A 25,709-nucleotide genomic window follows, 5' to 3' on the forward strand; every position below is an offset into this window, starting at 1 on the left:
CCAAGAGTCTTATGTGAATTTCTGTGTATAGCACCACATCTGGTAACACTGGTGTTCATTTCTCAAAAGAGCTTGCTCCATTTTAGCAATGCTTGCTACAGACCTAGGTCAGAGGACACAAGTACCTTCATACATTCTCATTACATGTTTTCAGCCCTTCCTCCCACAGCCCATCGTCTCAGCACCCAGACTTGGGTGACTCTCCACACAGGTTGCCAGTTCCATTGAGAACTAGCTGATTAGTCCCTGTTCTTAGCAGGCTCCATGAGCTCAGGTCCTCCAACTTTTTAAAGAAACTAGAATGGCCCTAGCTGGTTTGGGTCAGTGGATAGAGCGTCAGCCTGCAACTGAAGGGTCTCGGGTTCAATTCTGGTCAAGGGCACATACCTTGGCAACCAATCAATGTGTCTCTCTCACATGGATGTTTCTCTGTCTCTCTGCCTCTCCCCTTCCCTTCCACTCTCTAAAAATCAATGAAAAATATCCTCTGGTGAGGATTAACCTCCCACCCTCCCACCCACCCCCCACCCCCCCCCCCAAAAAAAAAGAAGAAAAAAAGAAACTAGAATGCAAAAACCTCCTCAATTTTAAATTTTGGAAACACTGAATGTAAAAAAAGAAAATCAAGATACTTGTAAATTACTATCTGAGCCCCCCCCCCCCCAAAAAAAAAAAAAAAAACAACAACAAACAAAAAAACAGGCTTTCTGCCCCGATTCCTCCTTATGGTTGCAGCTCTCAGCTTCTGTTCTGGGCTCCTTTGAGGGCTGATGTTCAAGATGCACCTTCTAGATCAGGTCCTGGAGCTGTGGGGAAGAAACCCAGATGAGAGTTGCTGGGTTCTTCCGATTTGCTTCACTGTCACTGTGGACACCTCATTGAGGCAAGCAGCAACTGTCCTTAGTCGTCTCCTTACTTGACGCTCACTCATTATTTGGATATTTCCACCGGTTTCCAAGGATAGGAGGGTTTGCAGTAGCCACTCTAAAACTCTTCTGCACGCTCTCAGGAGCCATCCCCTGCCATGTCTTTTTCTTTGTGATCATTGAAACCATCGGGAAAACCCACACCAATTCTCTGTGTTAGGCTCTGAGACCTCTAACAGAGGGAATGAAATCCTCAGGAAGACAGAGGCACTAAGACATTGCACACATTTGAAATGGGGTCAAGGGATGGTTGCATTTGCAGCAATGGGAAGAGAGGGCTCCTCTGTTAAAAGGCTGCCTAATCATCTCGTATCTTTCCTAATTAACTAAGGAAAAGGAAGGTGTGACTGCGTTTTCATTTGGCAGATTTGCTCAGGGGCCGTGCAGCTTCAGAATTTAAATCTCTCATTCATGTGGGTGTAGAATAAGCATCTTTAATTAAGTCTATAAACACTGCCCTCAACCCAAAACTTTCTTGACTGCAGAGCTTTCTTACATTGATGTAGAAGGGGTATAAAGCCACATGAACTTGGATCACACAAAGAAACACACATAGGGGCGCCTTGCACTTTCTAGGAGGAATAGCGAAGGGCATGGTTGAAGCTTCAACAGGAGATCCGGATCAAGAGCCCCGGGAGAAGGTATCACGCAGACGCTCCAGTTGAAAGAGCTCAAAAGGCCTACCATTACGTATATCATATATATATATATATATATATATATATATATATATATATATATATATATATATACGAGCTATTACATCATAGATATGTGAACCTTGAAGGTTATGGGTTAAGCAGCATGGTGATTTTCAACAACATTGTGGGAGTTTTGTTCCTTTTTTAATTTGGTTTCTTTAAAAGATAAATGGAATGAGGGCTTTCCGAAATTTGGGGTAGTTCTCAAAGATCTTGAGGTAGAACCTAAAAGACAAGAAACAAATAATTAAAAATATAATCAAGCAGTGGTCAGCGGCTGAGGTTTGCTGTATCTGAAATCTTTCTTATAAATCAACCTACATTTATTCAGGGCCCAACTCTTCCCGATGGCCATTGGTCCATCTTCTCCCTCCTGCATCCTACTCTTATCAATGTTGAAGCTTCGTGTGCTGAGAAATAATTCTTCCTAATCATGAGTATGGTATATGCTTTCATTTACTTGTATCTTCTTCTGTTTCTTTCTTCAGTGTCTTATAATTTTCCGATTACAGGTCTTTTACCTCCAAAGTTGGAGGTATCATGCCTACCTGATATCAAACTATACTACAATGCCATAGTAATCAAAGCAGCATGGTACTGACATAAAAACAGACATATAGATCAACGGAATAGAATAGAGAGCCCAGAAATAAACCCATGCCTATTTGGCCAATTAATATTTGACAAAGGAGGCAAGAATATACAATGGGGTAAAGATAGTCTATTCAGTAAATGGTGTTGGAAAAATTGGACAGATACATGCAAAAAAAATAAAACTAGACCACTTTCTTATACCATATAAAAGAATAAACTTAGAATGGATTAAAGACTTAAATGTAAGACTCAAAACCATGAAACTCGTAGGAGAAAAATTAGGCAGTAAAATCTCAGACATTTCTCTTAGTAACATTTTTTTCTGACATACCTCCCCAGGCAATGGAAACAAAAGAAAAAATAAACAAATGGGACAACATCAAACCAAAAAGTTTTTGCACAGCAGAGGAAACCATCAACAAAATAAAACAACAACCCACTGAATGGAAGAACATATTTGCCACTGATAACAGCGAGAATAAACTCTGAGAGACTAAAGCCACGCAGTTTGTGGTCATCTGCTTTGGCAGCCCTAGGAGACCGACGCATCTTGTAAAAAGGCTTTACCCTTAAGTGGCCTGGCTGTCCTCTTGAAGCTGGTAGCGCTCAGGTTATAATCATGGTACACTCTGTTAAAGTGCCTTAATTTGAACTGAGGGACAGATAGAAACAATACACTCCCAGAGGTGGCTGGATGTTGGAGCTATGACTGGAGAGGTGTGGTGAGCGGCCTCACGCAGAGCCCAGTTAGCCCTGCAAGAAAGACACCGCTTGCCCTCCCTCTGGGGATGCTGGCATAAAAGCATAAGGGCTCAATTCAGATTTTGTTGCTGCAACAGCTGGAACCCTCAGATATAATTGCTGTCCTTCCCCTGACCAAGCCCAACTCAATCCATGCTTCTCAGTGCCCCTCCGACTACTGACTGACACCCTCTCCCCCCCCCACATCCCCTTGGCCTCAGGTGGGCAACAGACCCTGAGGGGGGGGATGGTTACCATCTGGGGAGCCTCTGTTGCCCTCCACCCACTCCCCAAGTCTAGGAGGTGGCATGAGCAGGTCTTGAGGAGAGCTATTGTTTCATTCATTTCTGACAGGTCTCTGCATAAATTCCACTCTGAGGAAAAGGACACATCCTTAGTGTAGCCTTCAAGACTATGAAATTAAGTAGCTGGACTAAAACGTCTAGGCAGGGTCCTGGTTCCAGGTCTGTTTCCGTTCCTTCTCAATTCTCTCTCTCTCTCTCTCTCTCTCTCTCTCTCTCTCTCTCTCTCTCTCTCTCTCTCTCTCACACACACACACACACACACACACACACACACACAAGTCACAGGCTTTCTCTTTCCTCCAAGTACAAAAGCCATTTTAGAGAAAGAATCTGAAATTTGCATTTAAAACCTGGTAACATCTTAGCATGTTACCCTTTCCCTGCCAGTGACACTTTTAACTCTCCCCACCCCACCTGAGGTGCAAGGGCTGGGAGGGAGGTGGGAGTTCGGAAAGCTTTAGGCTAACGCTAGACGTACAGAGAGAGAAGGTTGCAAACCCCAGCAATTTGCTGGAATTTCCCATAGGTAGAACAGTCCTGAAATTTCACCACACGAGTGATTGCTTACCCACCTTCCCAGGAAGCCAGCAATGGGCTTAGCTATGATTTATGGAGGGTGAGGACAGGGGAAGAAGGAGAGTACCCAAATAAGCCCTGGTATTACAGAGATTCGGGGACATGATCCTGGCGTCTCCAGGATTCCGTGCTAAAAGCCCATTAGGAGTGGAAAGCTATGTGAGGACCGCATTGTGGGTTGACAAGTTTACCTATGGTGGTGCAAAGCTCGCAGCCCAAGGAAACAAAGTGAGAAAAATGCAAATGCAAGTGCTGGGAGGGACCAGGTGGCCAGGGCATAGCCGATCCATTCGATGATCTCACCAAGGAAATTGGCTCCAGAGACGTACGTGAACAAGCCCCCTGCGTGCAGAAGAATCAAAAAGTCAACCATCAGAGCTGGATCCCTGTGACATGAAAATCCCTCTGCTTTGCCCCACAATGCTTAAGGGTGGCTAGATCAAACGTGGGCCTGGGGACTCCCTTCCCAGTCATCACGGCTTGCCGGAATCCACTGGGGGAGAAAGGACAACAAAGCCAGGGCAGCCTGCTGTCCTCAGAACATCCTGCAACCGTGAGGAGTGGCCCAGCTGCTTGAGATCTGGCTCCATCCAGATCTCAAAATGATGGGCCCTAGCTGGTGGGAGCCCTGACTCCCCACAGGACAAGGATGAGGGACAGGAGGTCCAGGTTTTGTTTCATTCTATTAAGTAGCGATTCCAGGCCACCTTCTCACTCCTTCCCTGCACACCCCACTGCGGGTCAGCATATTTCACATTCACAGTCACAGGGGAAAACAGCAGACTCGGTGGAAGTAGTAATATGATGTGAGAAGCCATTCAATTCTCCTTTGGCCCTTGCCCTCCCAAAGCAGTACATTGTGTTCAAGTTTACAGGAGGGAGTAGGAGCTGCAGGCCTCTGACCTCCTGGAGGCCAGGGAGGTCTGATGCAATTGATTTTTTTAAGGTTTATTTTTTTTAATTCAACCATGTATGTATTCTAATACCAGAACTATACCAGAAATCGCCACTTTCTAATCATAGTAAATGTATCTGCACCCGAAATGTCTGCCCCGCATTAAACTGGCAAAGTGTCACCTAAAACAAGTACTTTCTTTCCATAGTTGCATAAAGAACATTTGTTTTTAAATCATTCTCTGGTGTAATTCAATAGTTGGAAACTACCCTTGGCAATCTAGCTTTTAAGAGCTCTCTCTGCTCTTCTTTGTCTAGTTACTAAGTGAAGCTTTAAAAATTGAAACCCCTTCAAGTTACCTTCCTGAGGCTGACATTGCATCAGCGGTTTCCGGCCTGTGATTCCCCAGGCCCCGGGAGGAACCACGGGTCTATTGCAAAAAGGCCATAAATTGTCTGTGATAGCAAATGGTACATCTCAACCTATTATTTTTGTTTGATGTAGATACTGTTAGGATGCCAGCAACACATATTCATTTAAATGTGCTATTGAATTCATAGTAGCATTGTCATTATTTTCTTAATCAATGAATATTAATCCTAAATAATTATTCATTATTAATAACATCATTAATTAATAATTATCACCATATCATAAGTCAGGAAAAGGTTTAATATAAAGGGTTCTATTTACATAAAAAATGATGGGCCCTAGCTGGTTTGGCTCAGTGGATAGAGCATCGGCCTGCGGACTGAAGGGTCCCGGGTTCGATTCCGGTCAAGGGCACATGTCCGGGTTGCGGGCTCCATCCCCAGTGCAGGGTGTGCAGGAGGCAGCCGATCAATGATTCTCTCTCATCATTGATGTTTCTATCTCTCTCTCCCTCTCCCTATCGGAAATCAATAAAAATATATATATATTTTTTAAATGATGGGAGCCACTATCCCACACAAATACCTCCCTATAAATATTGAAGGATTACAGGATTGATTCACTCCCACCTGCTTATATTTGTCAGCTCACACCCTGGTTTCTCGGGAGCAATTGGAATTTATCTCTGAAAATGCACTTGTAACACATCTCATCCTAATTTTTAATTAAGTATATATGATTCTCTACACCTTTGAGAGTATAAAAGTGGCAGGAAATATGCAAGTGCTACCCCTGTCTACTCATTAGATAAATCTAATGAGACTTCATTGAAGAGGACAGAGCTGCTGATCATGCATAATTCAGCTCTATTTGCTGCCTAGGAAGTGTCAACACTCTGTGTACACATGATAGTTCATTTTTTGTGTCAACTTGAATGGGCCATGGAGTGCCCAGATATTTGGTAAAACATTCTGGGTGTGTCCCGGAGGGTGTTTCTGGATGATACTAATATGTGAATTGATAGACTGAGTAAGCAGATTGCCCTCCCCATGGCGGGTGGACCTCGTCCAATTCACTGAGGGCCTGAATGGAACAAAAAAGGTTGAGCAGGGAGAATCATGCTGCCTGACCAGCTGAGCTGGGAGGTCTGTCCTCCCCTGCACTCTGGCTGGAATGTATACCTCCTGCTCTCCTGGGCCTCCAGCTTGCAGAAGGCAGACCCTGGGCCCTCTCAGCCTCCATAATCATATAAGTCAATTCCTTATAATAAACACTAGAGGCCCAGTGCATGATTTAATCATGCACCTGGTGCACCAGCTGGCTGTCTGTCCGCTGGTGCCCCAGGCCTTCCGAAAGCCTCCAGCGCGGCGGAGGCTTTCGAAAGGCCTTGCGCCGGCGCAGACAGACAGACAGCTCCCCCGCTTTGGCTTTTGATCGCGGGGGAGCCGGCTGTCTGTCTGTCCGCCGGTGCCCCAGGCCTTCCGGAAAGCCTCCAGCGCGGCGGAGGCTTTCGAAAGGCCTTGCGCTGGCGCAGACAGACAGACAGCTCCCCCGCTTTGGCTTTTGATCGCGGGGGAGCCGGCTGGCTGTCTGTCCGCCGGTGCACCAGGCCTTCCGAAAGCCTCCGGGGCAGCCATGACACAGACGCTGAGCTCGCGGCGCCAGTGGCGCCGCGAGCTCAGCGTCCTGCTGGCCCAATCAGCTACCCCGGCCACCCTGAGTCCCGCCCCCTGCGCCTCCTGCTGGCCCAATCGTGGGCGTAGCGGAGTGATGGTAATTTACATATTACCATTTTATTATGTAGGATTATATATTTATACCTATAGTGTATTGGTTCTGTTTCTCTGAAGAACTCTTGTACCTCTCTGGAACTTCAGGGTTCAGATCAGAAATGCACGTGTTGTGGGGTGAGGTGGGATGGGGCAAGAAGTCCCGGATTGTCCGTGCACCCTCTCCATTTGTTACCGCATAATTCCTGGGACAGGCTCCCTAGGAGGAGTGGGAATCTGGAGGGCAGGGGAGACATTACCTTGTGGAATCTGATAGATGACTTCTCCAGGCTTCCTGAGCTGGCGCAATACATAGTCACTATGAATGTTGATTCCCATTCCCAAAATAAATAAGAAAACACCTAGGCAAAGAAGAGAGAGGGAAGTGAAAAATGTATCCTGATTTTGATGTATTTTGCACAAGCCAAGTTTTTTTTTCTGAAAATGAAGGAAAGGGCATTTAATTTCGAATTCTAAGAATAGTACTAAGATACGCCCCCCACCACCACCAAAAAAGGGACAGAGTTGTCGCCACACAAGCACACAGAGATCTTTTTTGCTTCTGTTTGTTTTCCTTTGTTTTTGTGGTTCTAGCATACTCCATTGTGCACACGTTTCAGCATTCATACAACTGATCTTCTGGTTGTTTGTACTCTCAAACGTTCACTCTGGCTGCTGTGTGGACAAGGGGTTACTGTAGGCCAGTTTAGTTTGAAGGTCACTGTGGCAGTCCAGGCATGAGGTACTGTGGCTTGGACCAGGTTGAAGTAAGCACCACTGTCACGTTTTGGATCTACAGGCAGCAGTACTAAGCTGATGGCCTGAATGTGATATGTGATACAAAGAGAGGAATTGAGGGCAATCCCTAGATTTTTGGTCTGAGCCACCCTATCAAATAAAGAGGGAATATGCTAATTGACTGTCATGCCCTCGCAAAATGCCAGTGCCCACAGCCAATAAGGAGGGAATATGCTAATTGACTGTCACACCCTCAAAGATGGCGGTGCCCACAGCCACAAGATGGTGGCACCCAGTCCCCTCAGCCCCGCCGGGGCGACAGGCGCGCGGCTGCTCCGCACACCTGCCTCCAGAGTCCCCCAATCCCCTCAGCCCCCCAGCCACCCAGGGCCGGCCCAAGGTGCAGGCAAGCATCTGATGGTGGCTGCCCAGCCACCGAGGGCCACCCAAGTCTCAGGTAACCAGGCCCGGCTGAGGTTTACAGCAGAGGTGTGATGGGGGCGTCACCTTCCCCTGATTGCCGGGTCACCTCCCGCCCCTGAGGGCTCCTGGACTGTGAGAGGGGACGGGCCGGGCTGAGGGACCCCTCCTCCAGTGCACAAATTTCATGCACCAGGCGTCTAGTAATAACATATAAACAGTTGAACCTTCCTGGCCTTTAGTTCCTCTTGCAGATAATGAAACAAATTCAATAATTAGCATTTTCTACGACTATAGATAGCTGGTCAGGGAAAGTCTATTAGAGGAGGCATAGATTGATAAAGACCCAAATAAAGTGAGGGACCAAGCTTCGGGAACATATAGGGTCAGAGTATTCCAGGCAGAGGGAGTGGTCTGCACAGAAAAGCTCCGAAGCAGCACAAGCTTGACCATTTCAGGCTCAGCAGGAAGGCCACTGAGGCCACAGCACAGCAATGAGCTGCATGGAGGCTGAAAATGAGGTCGGGAAATGGGGCTGAACCAAGGACACGTGGGTTTCATAGGCCGTGGTAAGGAATGTGCATTTTACCCTGAAGCCATTGGAGAGTTCTGAGATAAGGAATGAATGACTTGATGTTTTTCAAAGCTCTCTCAGGTTGCTATAGAGAGAAAAGATGAGGGTAAGGGTGAGAGGAGGGGAGAATGGAATCCTTGAGGGGTTACTGTGATAGGGTGGGCAGAGGTGATGGTGAGTTAGACGGTGGGGAGCAGTGTTGGGTGAAAAGTGGTCAGACGTACTTACCCAGGATAAACCGTATGTCTGTGTACCACTCGGCAGGGTACTCAGCGCAGTAAGTCAGATAGTAGCCTTGCAGGAGTCCGTTTCCCGTACAGAAGACAAAGCCTTTGAAGAGCACCGCGACTGGGAAAGGCCTCCCTCTCATGAGGAAGGGGTAAACAAATGTCCTGGGGCATAGGGGGAGAAAGGTCAGGATCCCTTGTTAAAAATATATATATCAACAGAGGAAAGGGTTTCAAGCAGATCATCACATCAAACCTATTTTTTTAAAAACATTTTTCCTTAAATCTGTGCAACAAAAGAACATGATCTGGCTCTAAAACGTGTATTTATGATATTGTTTGTCTTGTTTCATTAAAAGCCATTGTAGTCACCATTTATTATCTTATTTTATTCTTACAACCATCCTGAAAGGTAAATGTCATGCCCATATAGTAGTTAGTAAATTCAATCGTAGGAGCCCAGGATTGGATGCTGATGCTTTCTATAAATCAAGAAGTGAAATCCAGATGATATGGGAAGAAAGGTATAGCCTGGCTTACCCCATCTGCCAGTGGAATGGCATTTTGATAGCAGCCACTTGACCATATGGCTTTCTATAATGTCTCTCTTACGTGATTTCATTACTGATATTATAGCATTACCTATAAAGGGGCTACAGAATCCCTTGAGCAAAGAGAAACATCTCTAAATGTTAAGAATTATGGATCTAGAGAAATCTAGGAAGAAGCACCTAAAAATATAAATAACCTCAAAATAAAATATTGCCCAAGGTGTGCTAAATCCTATACATCAAATTACATCCTCTTCATAATTTTTCTTCTCTATGGTGTAATACAACAGGAAAGCTCATAAACCTATATGAATAGTTTAATGAATCACTATCAAATAAATGCACACTTAATCACTAAGTCAAGAAATAGACACCCCTATGTTCATAGCGGCACAATTCACCATAGCTAAGATTTGGAAACAGCCTACGTGCCCATCAGCAGATGACTGGATTAGAAAACCATGGTTAGTTATTTAATGCATCATTATGTTTCTGATATTCAAACATATTGTTGTGTATAGCTATACTTCATTTTTTTATTGTTATATATTATTCTCATGTAAGAATATACCATATGGGTTTATCTGTTCTGCTTTGATGAATATTTTGGTTGTTTCTAGAGTGTATCCACTCAAACACAATTTGTTATAACTCAAATTTTCCTATTAGTTTAATAATGTTTTATGTTTAAAACTTTGATACATCTGGAGTTATCTTGTTGTAAGAAGTTCAATAAGAATCTAACTTGCCCTGGCCAGTATGGCTCAGTTGGTTGGGTGTCTTCCTGTGCATCAAAAGGTTGCCGGTTTGATAGCCAGTCAGGGGCATGCAGGAGACCGCTGATTGATGTTTTGCTCTCACACCAATGTTTCTCTCTCTCTCTCTCTCTCCCTCTCTCTCTCTCTCTCTCTCTCTCTTAAAAATCTTTAAAAGGAAAAAAAGAATTCAATTTACTTTTTTCCCTAGTAAATTTACTAAATATCTCTTTCTCGGAGACATGAATTGCCCCCAACTAAGCCCAAAGACAAAGTCCTTGCCTTTTGAAAGCCCAAGATACAGTGCATGTAGCCATGCTTTCAAATTAAACATGTATCCTCCCACCCCTATCCTCTGGACCTCCTAAGTCTGAATGCAAAGTCAATACTATCGCATCTCAACCAAAGGAGTATGTATTGATCGCAGGCTCACCACTATAATAAACAATTCCAAAGTCTCAGAGATCCCACATGTAAAAGCTCATTTCTTGCTCAGGCCACTGTGCAAACCTGCTCAGGGGTGATGCTCTGCTCCGCAACCCGGAGCCAGGCTCTTCCAGCGCATCTTCCTCCTCCAGCCAGCAGACACGGGAGGGAGAGAGCTTGGATGACTGTAAAGGTCATCCAAAGGGCCAGGCTGCAGGCTGGAGGTGGTGTCCATCACTCCCATCCTCATTGCTTTGGCTCCACCAAACTACAGGGGAGCCTGGCAAATGTAGCCTAGCTGGAGCTCCCAGCAGAAGGAAAGGAGGTTGGTGAACACAGCACCAACAAAAGGCTCTGGAGAGGCAGGAGTCCTGGAGAACAAATACAGTTCTTCTGATCCAAATCATTTTGATGTCGGAAAGCTAGAAGCAGTTCAAAATAAATGTTTCCATGTAGAAAGCAATAAAAACAATGATGAGGAAGGGGAAGGGGCCAAGCACCCCAAGAAGCTGAAATAATGCTGTGGAGGGTTGCAGATGACTTTCACCTTCAGATCCCATGGCCCACACATGGCCTGAGACTCAGTATCCCTGATTTGAGAGCACTTCACTTTATTTCCCCCTTACATTTCTCATGTAAGTTTCCATTCTTTTGTGTTTGTTCTGATGCAGAGACTGATAAGTACTCTGTAAATATAAAATTTTCTATCACTGCTAAGTAAATATTCATTCGGGGGAACTCTTATTGGAAAGGGTTAACTGAAATTGCAAATCCAATTTAAACCAAAGAAACAACCTTTAAAATTATACATCTTGCATAGACTAATTCATATTCAACTAAGTCTTCTTCAAATATAAATGCTATTGCTAAGATTACCAAGCTTATTGGAGACTTTTCACTATATGAAATTTTAGACTTTATTGTCAATCAAAATAAATTCAAGTTCTATATCTAAATACAAGGTTTCTATACATATATTTAATTACTATATACTCCTTCCTCCCCCTTCAACTACCACCCCTCTTTTCTGTTTTCCTTTACAGCAAGCACCCCCAAATAGTTGTCCATATTCACCATCTGTCCTCTCCTCTTCTTTCCTCCCTTCCTCCCCCATATAGAAACTCATCTTGGCGAGACCACCAGAGACTTCCACATTTCCAAATCCAAGAGCCAATTTTCAGCTCTCTTCTTATTGGACAAAGTAATCATTCCATCCTCTGGAAACACTTCTTCATTCAGCTCCCAGCACAACACTTTCCCTTGGTTCTTCTCTGACCTCGCTGATTTCTCTTCATTTTCCTTTGCTGGTTTCTCTTCACCCCCTTGGCCTCTAAATATTGGCATGCCCCAGGGCTCAGGGCTCTTTTCTTCTTTATTCATAGCCACTGTGTATGTAATCACGTCCAGTATTAGATCTTTAAATATCATCTATAGAATGACCACTCCCAAATTTATGTCTCCAGGCAGGATGGCTATAGTCCTTGAACTCAGACTCATATGACCAACTTCCTATTAGACATCCAGTTTAAAGATATCCTGGTCTCTATCCAAACAACCAGGAAAGGAGCAATCCAGCACAATGGAACTTAAGGAAATAGCTGCTCTACTACAGTCAAACGCCACCAAAAAAAAACTGTGGCCCCACCCCACAAACACCAGCAAATGTTGATATGGAGCCAAATAAATAAGAACTATAAATTAGTTCAATAATGTTGTAGGAAATATGTCCCATGTTCATAAATCAGAATACTTAATATTGTTAAACTGTACATAATATCCAAAGGCATCTGTAAATTCAATACAATCGCTATCAAAATTCCAATGGTATTTTTCATAGAAATAGAGAAAGCAATCCTAAATTTGTATAAAACTACAAAATGCCCTGAAGAGCCAAAGAAATTCTAAGAAAGAACAAAATTGGAGGCATCACACTTCCTTATTTCAGACTATATTACAAAGTCATAGTAATAAAAAAAAAAACAGTATGGTACTGGAATAAACACAGATACATAAACCAATGGAACAGAATCAAGAACCCAGAAATAAACCCACACATATACAGTCAACTAATATTAGATAAGGGGTCCAAGAATACTCAAAGAGGAAAAGATAGTCTCATCAATATTTAGGAAAATTGGATATCCACATCCAAAAGTATGATACCGGACCCCTATCTTACACCACTTACAAAATTTAAGTCAAAATGGATTAAAGACTTAAATGTAAAAATCAGTACCTTAAAATGTAAAAATCAGTACCTTCTAGAAAGAAGAGCCCTGGCCAATGTGGCTCCTCCTGCTTCCCTCTTTCTCCTACTTTCTCAGGATCCCAGTCATACATGACATAGACATGGATGTTCACACTCTAAACAGTTTCTTTTTCCAGTCTTCAAATCATTCTAGTTCTTTTCTGGAAACCTACCATTCCTTTTCCCCAATCCTTCAGGAAGTTCTACCTCCTATTATCTTCGAAGTGATAGCTAAAACCTATGGCCAATAAGATTTCAAAAGTGGAGTTAGCACCTGTTGTGGATACATCTGCAACTGATCTTAGGAGACTAGAAAGAGACCAAAGAATCCTGCTCAACAAACCACTTACACCAAAATAGAAGATTGAAGATAAACGCTATTCCTTGAAAGAAAGTTGAATCTGTCACTCACTCATGCCTTCCATGGTTATTTTAATCAAATAGTGATCAGATGGCACTCCCCTACCTAATATCTACTTCACTGTGAAAATGAGAATTGTGATTAAGGAGGAGACGTGGCATCTTGCAACTGGAGACCCTTGGGGAAAGAAGAAATATAGACATAATGTTTCAATGTAGATATTCCTTATGGCATTGGGTATCCCTGGGGAACATGAAGACCCTGCCTGAGTGACAAAAGAAGAATCCTAACAGATGTGGAAGGAGAGAGCATTTTTCTGCAGGTCTTGATGGTTGGCTTGCATGTGGCAATAAAAATCATCTCACAAGATGACTTTGTCTGGCTCATCCCATCCAAGATGGCATGTGAGTAGTAGTCAATGCTGGAGGATTTCATGTTGCCTCTTCTTGGGGTCAACTTGCATTTTTACCTGGCTCCCTGGAAACACATTGCTTTGAACCAAATGAAGCACTTGAACGGGAGGAGTTTCAGATATGTTTTAGGACCACACACAAAGAGTTGTAGGGGCAAAATGGATTTTTTATATCAATCAGAGTGTGTTCAGGGAGGCCTATTCTATTTATGCATCCTAGTGATGATGGTCCTAATAAGAAGACATCTATCCTGAGGTGTGTGTGTGTGTGTGTGTGTGTGAGAGAGAGAGAGAGAGAGAGAGAGAGAGAGAGAGAGAGAGAGAGACCTGGACCAGTAAAGAATATGAAGCTCACAGAGGTGTGATAATTTTTCTAAAGCCACACAGCTAGCTACAAAGGGCAGCAAAGATGGGATTTATGTGAGGGTCCTCTGCTTCAAAACAATTCATTTCCAAGTGGAAATGAGAACTGAAATAAAAGTGTAAAACTGGGGGGAAGTCCCACATGCCCTTCAAGAGAAGACAGGTTTGGTTTTCAGTCATTTCAGTCCAATGATCTTATTGCATCTATAGTAGTCATCTGTTATATTTGCCACCCAACATTTAGTCTTCCTTCTTACGGTAACTACCATGTTTCTCCACCAGGGACCCACCTCCTCACCCAGTCTTAGCCCATGAGAGGGTTCATCCTCTCCATGCTCCTCAGCCAATTAGAACAGTGATTGTTTCAAGGATGGGCATGTGACCCAACAAATCCCAATAAGCTTTTGTCTATATTTTTTATAGAACTATTCTTTTCCACATGCCTTGGATCTGAGAGGATATAAGCTCTTAGATTCTACCGTTGTCTTGCCACCCCAAAGGACAGCCTTTCTGAGAATAAGAGCTAGTAGAAGAAGTAGAGCCAAGAGCTGAAGAGAGAACCCAGGTCCTGATGGTATCTATGGAACCACAGCAGCAATCTGGAGCTGAAGTTGGAATTTTCCAGTTATGAGAGTTAATAAGTTCAGGTTTTACTTAAGGCTATCAGAATTGATTTTTTTGTCACTTGGAACTGAGAGTCCTAATTAATGCATCATCACACTGTTCTCTTTTGAAATAAGCACCAAACTTTTCCAAATTTAAAGCCAGAATTTGTGAAGGTTTTAGGTTGCCTTCAACCATAAAATAGAGTTTCCCCCAAATGATTCCCTTTGGAGCAGAACCCACCAAGACGCCTTTCCTTGTTGGAGCCTCTCCGTATGCCAAAGGGCCTTAGGCCAACCAGCCCTCTGAGCCCTTGGCCCACTTCCCTGAGTCCTTCCCAAGAAATAACACTGGCAATAAACATTCACTTGTCTGTATACTCAGATCATACCTCTCATTATAAATAATGGTTTTGGACAGATTAGAGAGTGGGATGTGTAGGCCAACTGCAAAGGTGACTAAACGACTAAACACAGAATGAATCAGTGGTGCATCCCATCTGCTTACATTTCATCATGACCTTGTGTAGTGGGTTGAATGGTGGCCCTTAGACAAGATATGCCCACTCCCTAATTCAAACAACTTCTGAATATTACTTTATTATAACAAAAAAGTTAAAATTATCTTATATGGCAAGAGATGTGATTAAATTAAGGATCTTGAGAAGAAACTATCCTGGATCATCTGTATGGAGTGTAAATGAGATCACATGTATCCTTAAACAATAAAGGGACAGAAAAAAAGAAACGGGGGAAAAAATAGGGGGATAGAAAAAGAAGAAAGACCCAGAGGGGAAAAGCAGTGGGAAGACTGTACGGAGAAGCAACGACAAGACAAGGAGTGCTGACAGCCACATGAAGCTGACGGGGCGGGGAATTAATTTTCCTGTAGATCTTCCAAAGGAAGCACAGCCTGACTGACACGCTGCAGACTTCTGGCCTCCAGAATGGTGAGAGGAAACTGTCTGTTACTTTAAGCCACCCAGTGTGTGGTCATGTGTTACAGCAGCCACAGGGAACTAAACACCTTGTTAGAGTAATATTAGGCCATTGAAACCAATTTCAGTTCAGACATCCAGTTGAGGAAATACCAGCAAAGGATCATAGACTGCTAATATTTTTATAGTGCCTACTATGTTCTAAGTAATGTTCTAAGTATTTTGCACATATAAAGTCATTTAATATTTATAATAACCCCAGGAGATAGGTATTCTAATTGCTCCCGTTTTACAAATAAGGAAACTGAGGCACAGTGATAGTAACTTAGCCTAAGGTCATTCAGCTAGGAAAGATCAGAGCTGGGATTCAAGTCCAGGGGAAGCTAGTTCCAGGGTTTATGTTATTGAGTATTTTGCTCTCCTATAGTTACAGTGTTTGTTTGTTTATTTGTTTGTTTAATGAATCAGTTGCATGAGCACTTGTCTACCTCAGAGGTTCTTACCAGCTGCATAATAAAATCACCTGAAGGGCTCTAGGAACACTGAAAGGAGGAAACACACTGAAGACAAGTTAATCAGAGCCTTAGGTATAGGGCACTGTGCATTTCCCCCAGATGATTTCAAATGCGCAGTCCACACAGAGAAATTAGATTGCCATATCTAGTAGAAGAGAGGCTCAATTCAATAAAACCACATTCTTTTTTTTCTCAGCCATAAAATGGTTAACCATTTTCTATCAAAAGTAGCATCAATGGCCCAGCCGGCATGGCTCAGAGGTTGAGCATTGACCAGAAGGTCACGATTCAATTCCACATCAGGGCACATGCCCGAATTGCGGGCTCCATCCCCAGTGGCGGGCATGCAAGAGGCAGCCAGTCAATGATTCTCTCTCATCATTGATGTTTCTCTCTCTCTCTTTCTCTCTCCCTTCCTCTCTGAAGCCAATAAAAATATATTTTAAAAAAGAAAAGTAGTACCATGGGAAAAATTCAATGTGAACTTTCCCCCTGGAACAGCACTGAGATTTCAGACAGCATTGGGATTTCACCAGCTCAAAATCCCATTGCTGCAACATTCCTACACACCGTGGTGCCTTGAGACTGAGGCAACCTAGACATAGTGGAGATCCCCTCCTCCCCAGGGGAAATAGTGCATTTTCCACTACCCTACAGAGATCCAAGAAGCCAGAGTGCAAACTTAATTAAAAGACTTGCGCTTCAGCACCACCTACAGTAAAACAAAAGAAAAACTTCTTATCCACCTGCTAAATAGAGAATGCCACTCAAAGGAAAAAGCAGATTTCATTCCCATAGATCAGAGATTTTTAACCTTTTTCATTTCATGGCGCACAAAACTAAATACTAAAATTCTGTGGCACACCAAAAAATGTACATTTTTTGCCAACTGACAAAAAAAAATGGGTATAATTTTTATTCATTCACAACAGAAGGCTATTGTTGTGTTGGCTGTTGTCTTTTTTTATTATTATTTGACAACCTAAGGAAAAAGAGGTCAGTGCCCCTCACTAAATAGTCAGGTATTGCATGTTTTAAAAATTCTGTGGCATACTAGTGTGCCGCAGCCCACGGTTTGTCATAGATGCCTAAACAGAGAAGGAATCCATCAAATACCACGAATAACCAAGATAACGAAGCACCTCAGAAAGAAAATGGAAATTCTCCAAAAAGAAACTTAAAGACATGGAAATATGTGATTTAAATGACAGAGAGTTCAAAATGAACTGCCGTTTGACCTAGTGATCCCACATCTGGGAATATATCCTAAGAATCCTGAAACACCAATCAGGGAGAATATATGCACTTCTATTTTTATAGCAGTGCTATTTACAATAGGTTAGATCTATAAACAGTCCAAGTGACCAGCAATAGATGAGTGGATAAAAAAGCTGTGGTACATTTACACAATGGAATACTATGCAGCTATAAAAAAAGAAGGATCTCTTACCTTTTGAGACAGCATGAATGGGCCTGGAGATTATTATGCTAAGTGAAATAAGCCAGAGAAAGACAAATATCACATGATCTCACTTATATGTAGAATCTAATGAACAAAATAAATTGATGAATAAAATAGGCTCAGACACATGGAAGCATGGAACAGACTGATCTCAGAGGGAAGGGGAGGAAGGATGGGAAGAGATTAACCAAAGAAATTATATGCATATATGCACAGCCCATGGAAACAGACAATAGTGCAGCGAAGGCCTAGTGGGTTGAGATGGGAGCCTGAAGGGGATTGGGGGAATGGGGAACATCTGTAATACTCTCAACTATAAAAATAAATTTTAAAAAATATGATTGCAGTTATGGGGGAAAAAAACCTCAAGATACAAGAAAACACATATAGGCAGTTTAATGAACTCAGAAATAAAATCAATGAACATAAGAAGTAGTTTACCAAAGAGATTGAAACTACAAAAGAACCAAATAGAAATTCTGTAACTGAAGAACTGAATAAGAGAGATGAACTAGTAAGCTTAAGAAATAGAGTTGACCAGGTGGAGAAAAGAATTTGTGATATCAAATATAGAAATCTACAAATTACACAGATGGAAGAAGAGAGAGACTTGAGAGTAAAAAATAAATAAAAGAACTCTACAAGAACTATTTGACTCCATCGGAAAGAGCAATATAAGAATAATGGGTAGCCCCAGCCAGCTTGGCTCAGTGGATAGAGCATCAGGAGTTCTAGATCCTCCACCTCCTCATCAGCACTTGGTATGGTCAGTCTTCTTAATGTTAGCCATTCTAGTGGCTGCATAATGCTATCCCATTGTGGTCTGGTTTGCATTTTGCTAATGTCTAATGATGTTGAGCATCTTTTAATGTTCTTATTTGCCACCCATGTTTTCTTTGGTGAAGTATTTGTTCATATCATGAGGTGCAGGAGCAATTTTTTAGAGGAAGAAAAGTATTTTCAAAAAATGTTATGGGAACAATGAGCTATCCATATGCCCCCAAAAAGAACTCTGATTCATACTTCTAATCCTATTTAAAAATTAACTCAAGATGGATCATAGACATAAATGTAAAACTTAAAACTATAAATCTTCTATAAGGACACCGAAGAGAAAACCCTTGTGATCTCAGATTAGGCAAAGATTTCTTAGATATGATACCAAAAGCACAAAAACAAATAGAAAAATTGGACTTCATCAAAACTTAAAACTTCTGCTTTTCATAAGACACTGTTAAGAGAATGAAAAAGATGAGCCACACAGATTTGAAGAAAATATTTTCAAAGCATATATCTGGTAAAAGACCTTTATGTCGAATATATAAAAAAAACTTTCAAAACTCTATAAGGAAAAAAAGGACCCAATTCTCTAGTATTTAGCTGTGTTTATCAGATATGTGACTTTGGGCAAATAAAGAATATTCACTGAAAGACTGAAGTGAGGGCATACACTACTGGTAAAAGAGGGCAGATAGAGGCAGGAGATAAGTCAGAGACTGTACACAAAAATGGATCTTGGGATGTTTCATCAGGTGGGAAAAATGACAAAAGCAAATTGTCACATTTTCTTCACAGTAACTTCTAGGATCAGCCTTCACAACATGAAGCAAGTACGATGGAAGAATTCTGAAAATGACCCAGAGCCTGATTTAAGGCTTGGATAGTAGAATTGGATCTTGTGGCACAGATACAAACAATATTTGGAAATTAAAAAGAGGAGAGGAGCCCTGGCCGGTTTGGCTCAGTGGATAGAGTATCGGCCTGCGGACTGAAAGGTCCCAGGTTCGATTCCGGTCAAGAGCACATGCCTGGGTTGTGGGCTCGATCCCTAGTGAGGGGCGTGCAGGAGGCAGCCAATCAATGATTCTCTCTCATCATTGATGTTTCTATCTCTCTCCCTCTCCCTTCCTCTCTGAAATCAATAAAAATGTATAAAAAAAAAAAAAAACAGGAGAGGAATTCAAAAACAAAGTACATGGCGGGCAATTTTCAGTCAGAGGTCACCAATCAGGCCCCTTTCCTGACTGAACATCACATTCCCACCCACAACTCTGGAAATAGACCATCTTTGAGGACCAGCTCAAGTGCTTGCCCATCACTCCCACTCACTCCCACCAATCACAACCATCAGATAGAGTGCAGTCACTTGTGAAATAGGATTAATAATAGTGATCGTCTCGAGGACTAAAATGAAATAACCAATGTAAAGCACGTAATGTAATTTCTGGAACACCCAGAGCTCAATAAATATTGGTTTCCCCTTCCCTTATCCCCCTTCCATAACCGCAAGGCAAATTGCACTGTTGGCCTCAGTTCAGAGGGTTTTAAAGGCTCCTGGGTTGTGCATAGCAACTTTTTAAATAACTTGATGTCCCTGTTGCCATACATGGCAGGGAGTCAAAAAGCAGAATGGGGAGTTGCCAGACCAAGTTGCCAGGCTCTGACAAAAATCAGTAAGTAGACAACTTTTGTATTCTACCTGATAACAGAACACATTCATGCCACCCCCACCCCCGTCCTTCTTGCTGAGGGCTCTTCATTAAAGCATCCTTCTTGGCCTTTCCACAGTTCCTCACCCATTCCTCCCCAGGGAAGGAGAAGTGAATTACATGATTGGTAAATTTGAAAGGTACAGCTCAGCCCTTGTCTCACTCTGCTGTCTCTTCTGAACAGGGAAAAGCCTGTAGTTGTTCAGGCATGGTTATTGATGAGTATTTTTGAGATACGGGTTTAGGAGACCCACATGATCCCCAATGTAATCCACATTCTCACCAACCAGCTTCACCACTAGTAAGGGGCCATCTGTCTCCTAGGTCTATCTCACTGTTGATTCTGAACTTGGGTGGGGAAGAGGGATGCTGTTTATTGGGTTCCCTCAAAACTCGCTTACCCATCTGCCCTCTATTCTACGCACACTCACACCCGGACAGGCACCAGAAACCTCAGCATGTTCGGTGGTACGACCATGGTCCCCATTAGGTTCACCTCTCCCTCAATTTGCCTTTTCCTACTTTTTCTGCGCCTCTCAGCGTGAGACATTGCTGCCACCCAACTTTCACACCAGAAAGAGTGACAGACACACAGGATAGTTCTTTCCTGCCTTCCTCCTGGAGTATAAGCATCAGGTATTGGATTGCTTTTGTGTTTCCCATAGGACTTAGCACAGTTCTGAGCATGTGAAACTCTGATAAAGAATCAGGAGACCTATGAACTCTGCCCCTTTCTCACCACGTGACTTTGTACACATTACTTTCTCAATTTGTGTACTTCCAGGGCACTTAATTTGTCTGTTCTTTTTAAGTGACATAGATTTTAAATGAACCAAAAGTCAGTAGGGGAGGAAATGGGACATCTGTGATACTTTCAACAATAAAGATAATTTTTTTAAAAAACACCTCAATAAAGGATGAATTCTCATTAAAATAAATAAATTTTTAAAAGTCAAATGGACAAAAAGTTGATCATTTCTTCAATGTGGTAAAAGTGAATGGTCAAGATCGCTAAAGCTCATTTCCATTTTTGGCAAGCACAGCTCTAGATTTGTCAGATGTGCTTATGATGTCAACCCACTTACAATGTAAACTCCTAGACTCCTACTGTTCCCCATAAAGGTTCAAATAAAGGGCTTGGAACCCATGAATACTCAGAAAATTCTGTTTACTAATTAATTCCTACTTAAATGTAACAGAAATTCTTTAAAGCATGCTTACTGCTTTGCTATAGAATATAACAAAATTTCATTATAGAGTTAGCAGGGCACTGAATATAAAGCTACGTCATTTATGGTTTTCTTAGGAAGGGCTGGCAAAATATGGCCCACAGGCCAAATACTGCCTGTTTTTGTAAACCAAGTTTTATTGGAACACAACTCTACCCATTTGTTTACAATGGCCTGTTTTGCTTTCATGCTGTCACAGCAGATTTTAGTAGTTACGACAGAAACTATATGTCTACGAAGCCTAAAGTGGTTACTATTTGGCTTTTTACGAAAAAAAAAAAAAAGTTTGCTGACCATCATCACCCCCTCCATTCTAAAGAACCCTCCAGTTAATCTTAATTGATCCAAATTATCCCTCATGAATGTCCTAAACACGTGATTAAGTGATCACAAACATGTGGCTTATCCTGCCTGGGCAAGAGGAGAAACGTATCCAGATGATGTCCAATGTCGGCATCAACCATCATTCTGATTCTCAGCCAATGAGTAATGGCCTTCGTGATGCTGATTACTTCCGAGTACCTGAGACACCTGCGCCTCGTATGGGATTGTAGAAACACGGGCAGGGCACATCAGGAGTTTCAAGTTCCAGGGCCCTCTTTGCCCCTAACTGACTAAACCTCTTGGAGCTTTGCCTCTATAAAATGAAGAGGCTAGACAGACGAGGATGAAATTTCCTTCAAGGCCACCCTGGCTGCTGCGAAAGCCCAAGGAACCGCATCACACCTGGATTTACAGAGAAGGGACTCGGGGAAGGCTTCTTGGAGGAAGTGGCGCCTGATCTGAGTCTTGAAGGATGAGGAAGAATTCACGCTGCTGGAGAATGGACTGACTGATAAAGCAAAAGGCAGATCTGAAATAATGAAGGATGAATTCCCACTAAAATAATTTTTAAAAAATCAAATGTGAAGCCATCCTTTATGTTTTGGCTGGTTAGAAAATGTCATTTGTCTTAGCAGCTAAGCCCCAGGAAAGATCTCTTTAAATTCACACAGACTCTAATGTGTGCATTCCACTGTGGAAGGTCACAGTACACTCACCTTTGTGTTATCCAAATACTAAGATCACATCCAAAGCTGGAACATGGCATCAGCTGCTACAGGCATAGGACATGTGATAGCCATTGCATAGATCACCAAGGCTGCTTGGGAACATGAAGTCCATCAGAGAGTGTTGGGCAAAGGATCATTCCAGGATTGAAGTCAAGGTCAACAGGATGTGAGATAAATTTAACTTCAAACAGTCTCGACAGTGGGATTAGGTAACATGCTTATGCAGCAATCATTTCACGTGATTAAACCATCCAAACATCCACATCCATAGATTCCAAAGGGAGGGGAATTCTCTGAGTTGACCTGGCTTACGCCGTCTCAGCAATAATGATGTCTAAGCAGTCGCTAGCTCCCCCACAATTCTGCCTGTACTGATGTCAGAAGTAGAAATCATTCATGCATTCAACAAATTTTAGTGCCAGCTACGTGTGAGTCCTTTTCTGTACACTGAAGACACAGCCATTAAAAAATGAGTCAGATGCCGAAACCGGTTTGGCTCAGCGAATAGAGCATCGGCCTGTGGACTGAAAGGTCCCAGGTTCGATTCCGGTCAAGGGCATGTACCTTGGTTGCGGGCACATCCCCGGTAGGGAGTGTGCAGAAGGCAGCTGGTCGATGTTTCTCTCTCATCGATGTTTCTAGCTCTCTATCCCTCTCCCTTCCTCTCTGTAAAAAAATCAATAAAATATATTTTTTTTAAATAAAAATGAGACAGAAATCCTTTTCCCTTTTGCAACTTACATTCTAGTGTCACCCTTGTATGGAGAAAAGTCCACAGTTTTGACCTCTATTCAACTGGACGTAGAGCTGCTCTGAACAATCCCCGGGGGATATTTTGCAAAAGAGTCTAAGCCACACCTGAGCCAGCCTTCTTCCTGAGCCCTTGGCCCTCCATCGTGCTCTCTGTGAAAAGCTCTGCACAGGCCAGGGTGAAGCCAAGGCAGCCTGGTGCTCTTTCCTTACTGCACCATCATCAAGCCACAGGACTCCTGGAGCCTCAAAGCAAACGTGCTCTTGGAACCTCCCTGGGAGTATTGACTAGGAATACAGTCCTAAGTTCTGAAATTGATGTAGATGGAAAAACGTGCACCACAGCTTTATTTAGCCTAGCTCCTCCTCTCCACCCACATCAAAAAAGGGGGAAACTGAATGTCCAACTATAAATTAATGATAGGTAAATGATCATGCTTACATGAGATAAAATCACAAGCCGCCATTTAGCCCCCACAAAGACTCCATAATGCGTGAAAATACTTACTATAAAATTTTAGGTAGTCAGGCAGGAAAAAAGCCCATATACCGTATTTTCCGGTATATAAGACGACTGGGCGTATAGAAGATTTTCCTGGGTTAAAAAGTCGTCTTATACGCCGGAAAATACGGTACATATATGTTCAATATAACCAGTGTAAATATAACAAGTGTAAAATTCTGCTAGGAAAAATAAAAGCCTGGACTGCTAGTCAAGATGGTGGAGTGGGTAAAAGTCTGTGTTCGCCTCTCCCATAATCACATCAAAATTACAACTAAATTATAGAACAACCATCGCTGAGAACCACCCAAAGACCAGCTGAAGTCCTATAACTGAGGATGTAAAGAAGAAACCACCAAATAACTTCCAATGGCTGGTTTAACTAATTTTTCAAATTGGCATTGACCAGATATTTTGGCTTCTCCATATTCTATGTCCACACAGAGAAATTAGATCTCATAAAATATTGCGTATGGTGCTAACAGACGGTAGTAAATTTGAAGATAAAAGTAATTGTCTGGTAGAATCATATTTTTTTCTGTCAAATGCCTGTTCCAAAAACAGTGAAATCAAAAGTTGGTCTCTTATACCCTACACCCAACATCCCTCTTTCTGTACAAATTAAAATATCTAAATCTGGGTAAAATAAAGTGGTTAATAACTAGGCCTTCACTTTGCTCCCAATAGGCTTTTAGTAAATACTTGTGGAAAGGACACCCATTTCTGAAATTGTGGTTCTTATTGCTTGCCAACATTTCTTTCTAAAAGAGTGAGAATTCAGCTAAGATTGCATAAATATTAAACCGTGACCAATAAAAGAGGTCCAGGGGTGAGAAACGATTATAAGGAAAAACAGGTTGGAATTAGTTTCTCTACACTTCCTCCTCCTGAAACAGGGCATCACTTTTGCCTTATAAGAGCGAGAGGATTGTGCCTTTCAGCTCCCAGAGGCATCCTTTACCCTGATTTCTAATCCAGATTTCCTTGACCTTTGGGCCCTAGAAATTCTCCACTCAAATATAAGGCTGTGCTTCTATTCAAATTCTCGACCTGGTTTGGCAACCTTTCTCTGTCCACGGACTCTGTTTTCTACTTGCATAGAGTCTCTGCCCACATATCATGGTGAAAAGGTCTTGAACCACGGAGTGGCTCAGGCTTACATTGGATCTGGCTGGGCAAAAGCTGTATCATCTCCATTCAGTCCCTCCATCTTACTCGGCCTCACTTGCTTTGCCTATAAATGCAGGTCTCCCAAGGTTACAATGGGCGTGGATGAGACCCACTCACACTGATGCCCCGCGGGAACTGGAAAGGCAGATTAGCCCGGTGGGGAAGGTGGTCCCTCTTGGGTGAAGCATGAAAAGTGGGGCTCTCGCTCAGGCCAGTGGGTTCCCATCCGCTTTCTTTCCCGCCATTGAAGTCCGGGTCTGGCTCTGCCCCCCTCCCTCCTCAGACCCGCAAAGATTGAGTTGGTCGATCCCTCTGAGCTGTTTCCTTCTGGGGGTGCCAACACTTAGAGTCTCTCGTGGCCCCTGTACCAGCCCGCCCCTGTCCTGCAAAGGGAAGGTGAGAAAAGAAAGCAGAGGGGTAGGCAACACGGACCTAGCGGAGTTGGAGAGGGAAGGGTCTAGGTCAACAGCTCTGCCCAGACGGGAGTTCTCCGGCTCCCCTCCCACCCCGTGCCAGCTCCTTCCCCGGAGCAGCCGGAGGATTGGGACTGGAACCAAGACGAGTGCGACCGCTTCTCCACTCGCCCGGTGTCCGGCGGGCAGCCCCGGCCCATACAGGTGCGCCCTCCCCGCCGGCCCGCTCTGCGCTCCCGGCGGCAGCCGCGCGCCCCCGGTCCCGGGTGAGCGCTGCGCTGTGCGCCCGGACGTGCAGAGACGGGCCTCGCACCGCCGCCCACCCGCGGGGAAGCTACCTGTGGAAGTAATGCGCGCAAAAGAGGCCCAGGAGCACCGCGGCAGGCGGACCCGAGAGGGCGCGGGACTGCCTGACGAGCATCCCCACCGGCAGCACGAAGGAGGGCAGCTCCTGCAGGAACCAGGCGGCGCCTGCGGGCAGGTGGGGGGCCGCGGCCAGGCTCCCCGTGTACTTCCCGTAGCTGGAGGGCTCCCTCTGGTACAGCACCAGCGCCCCCAAGGCCGCCAGCGCGGCGCTGCCCGCCAGCACCGGGCTCTGCTGGCAGTGCACGGGCATCGTGCCGCCGCGCTCCC

The 25,709-nt window shown here is 43.5% G+C and overlaps 1 protein-coding gene across 1 annotated transcript; it reads right to left on the reverse strand.

The window, feature by feature from the left end:
• Positions 1-1,718: 1,718 nt before the first annotated feature.
• Positions 1,719-25,709, reverse strand: SRD5A2 (steroid 5 alpha-reductase 2). Its single transcript, XM_079791535.1, has 5 exons — positions 25,415-25,709; positions 8,840-9,003; positions 7,140-7,241; positions 4,035-4,185; positions 1,719-1,852 (listed from the first exon to the last, which is right to left on the reverse strand). The coding sequence occupies exons 1-5, from the start codon at positions 25,690-25,692 to the stop codon at positions 1,786-1,788; spliced, it is 762 nt and encodes a 253-aa protein (XP_079647661.1). The 5' UTR covers positions 25,693-25,709; the 3' UTR covers positions 1,719-1,785.

Source organism: Cnephaeus nilssonii (genome assembly GCF_951640355.1).
Source record: "Cnephaeus nilssonii genome assembly, chromosome: 15".
Lineage (NCBI taxonomy): Eukaryota > Metazoa > Chordata > Mammalia > Chiroptera > Vespertilionidae > Cnephaeus > Cnephaeus nilssonii.

Coding starts and splice junctions, on each gene's coding strand:
- SRD5A2 (XM_079791535.1), bottom strand. CDS start 25,692: ATGCCCGTGCACTGCCAGCAGAGCCCGGTGCTGGCGGGCAGCGCCGCG. Junction 7,242..8,839: donor AGACATACGGTTTATCCTGG/GTAAGTACGTCT, acceptor TTCTTTGCCTAG/GTGTTTTCTTATTTATTTTG. Junction 1,853..4,034: donor CGAGCTTTGCACCACCATAG/GTAAACTTGTCA, acceptor CTTGTCTTTTAG/GTTCTACCTCAAGATCTTTG.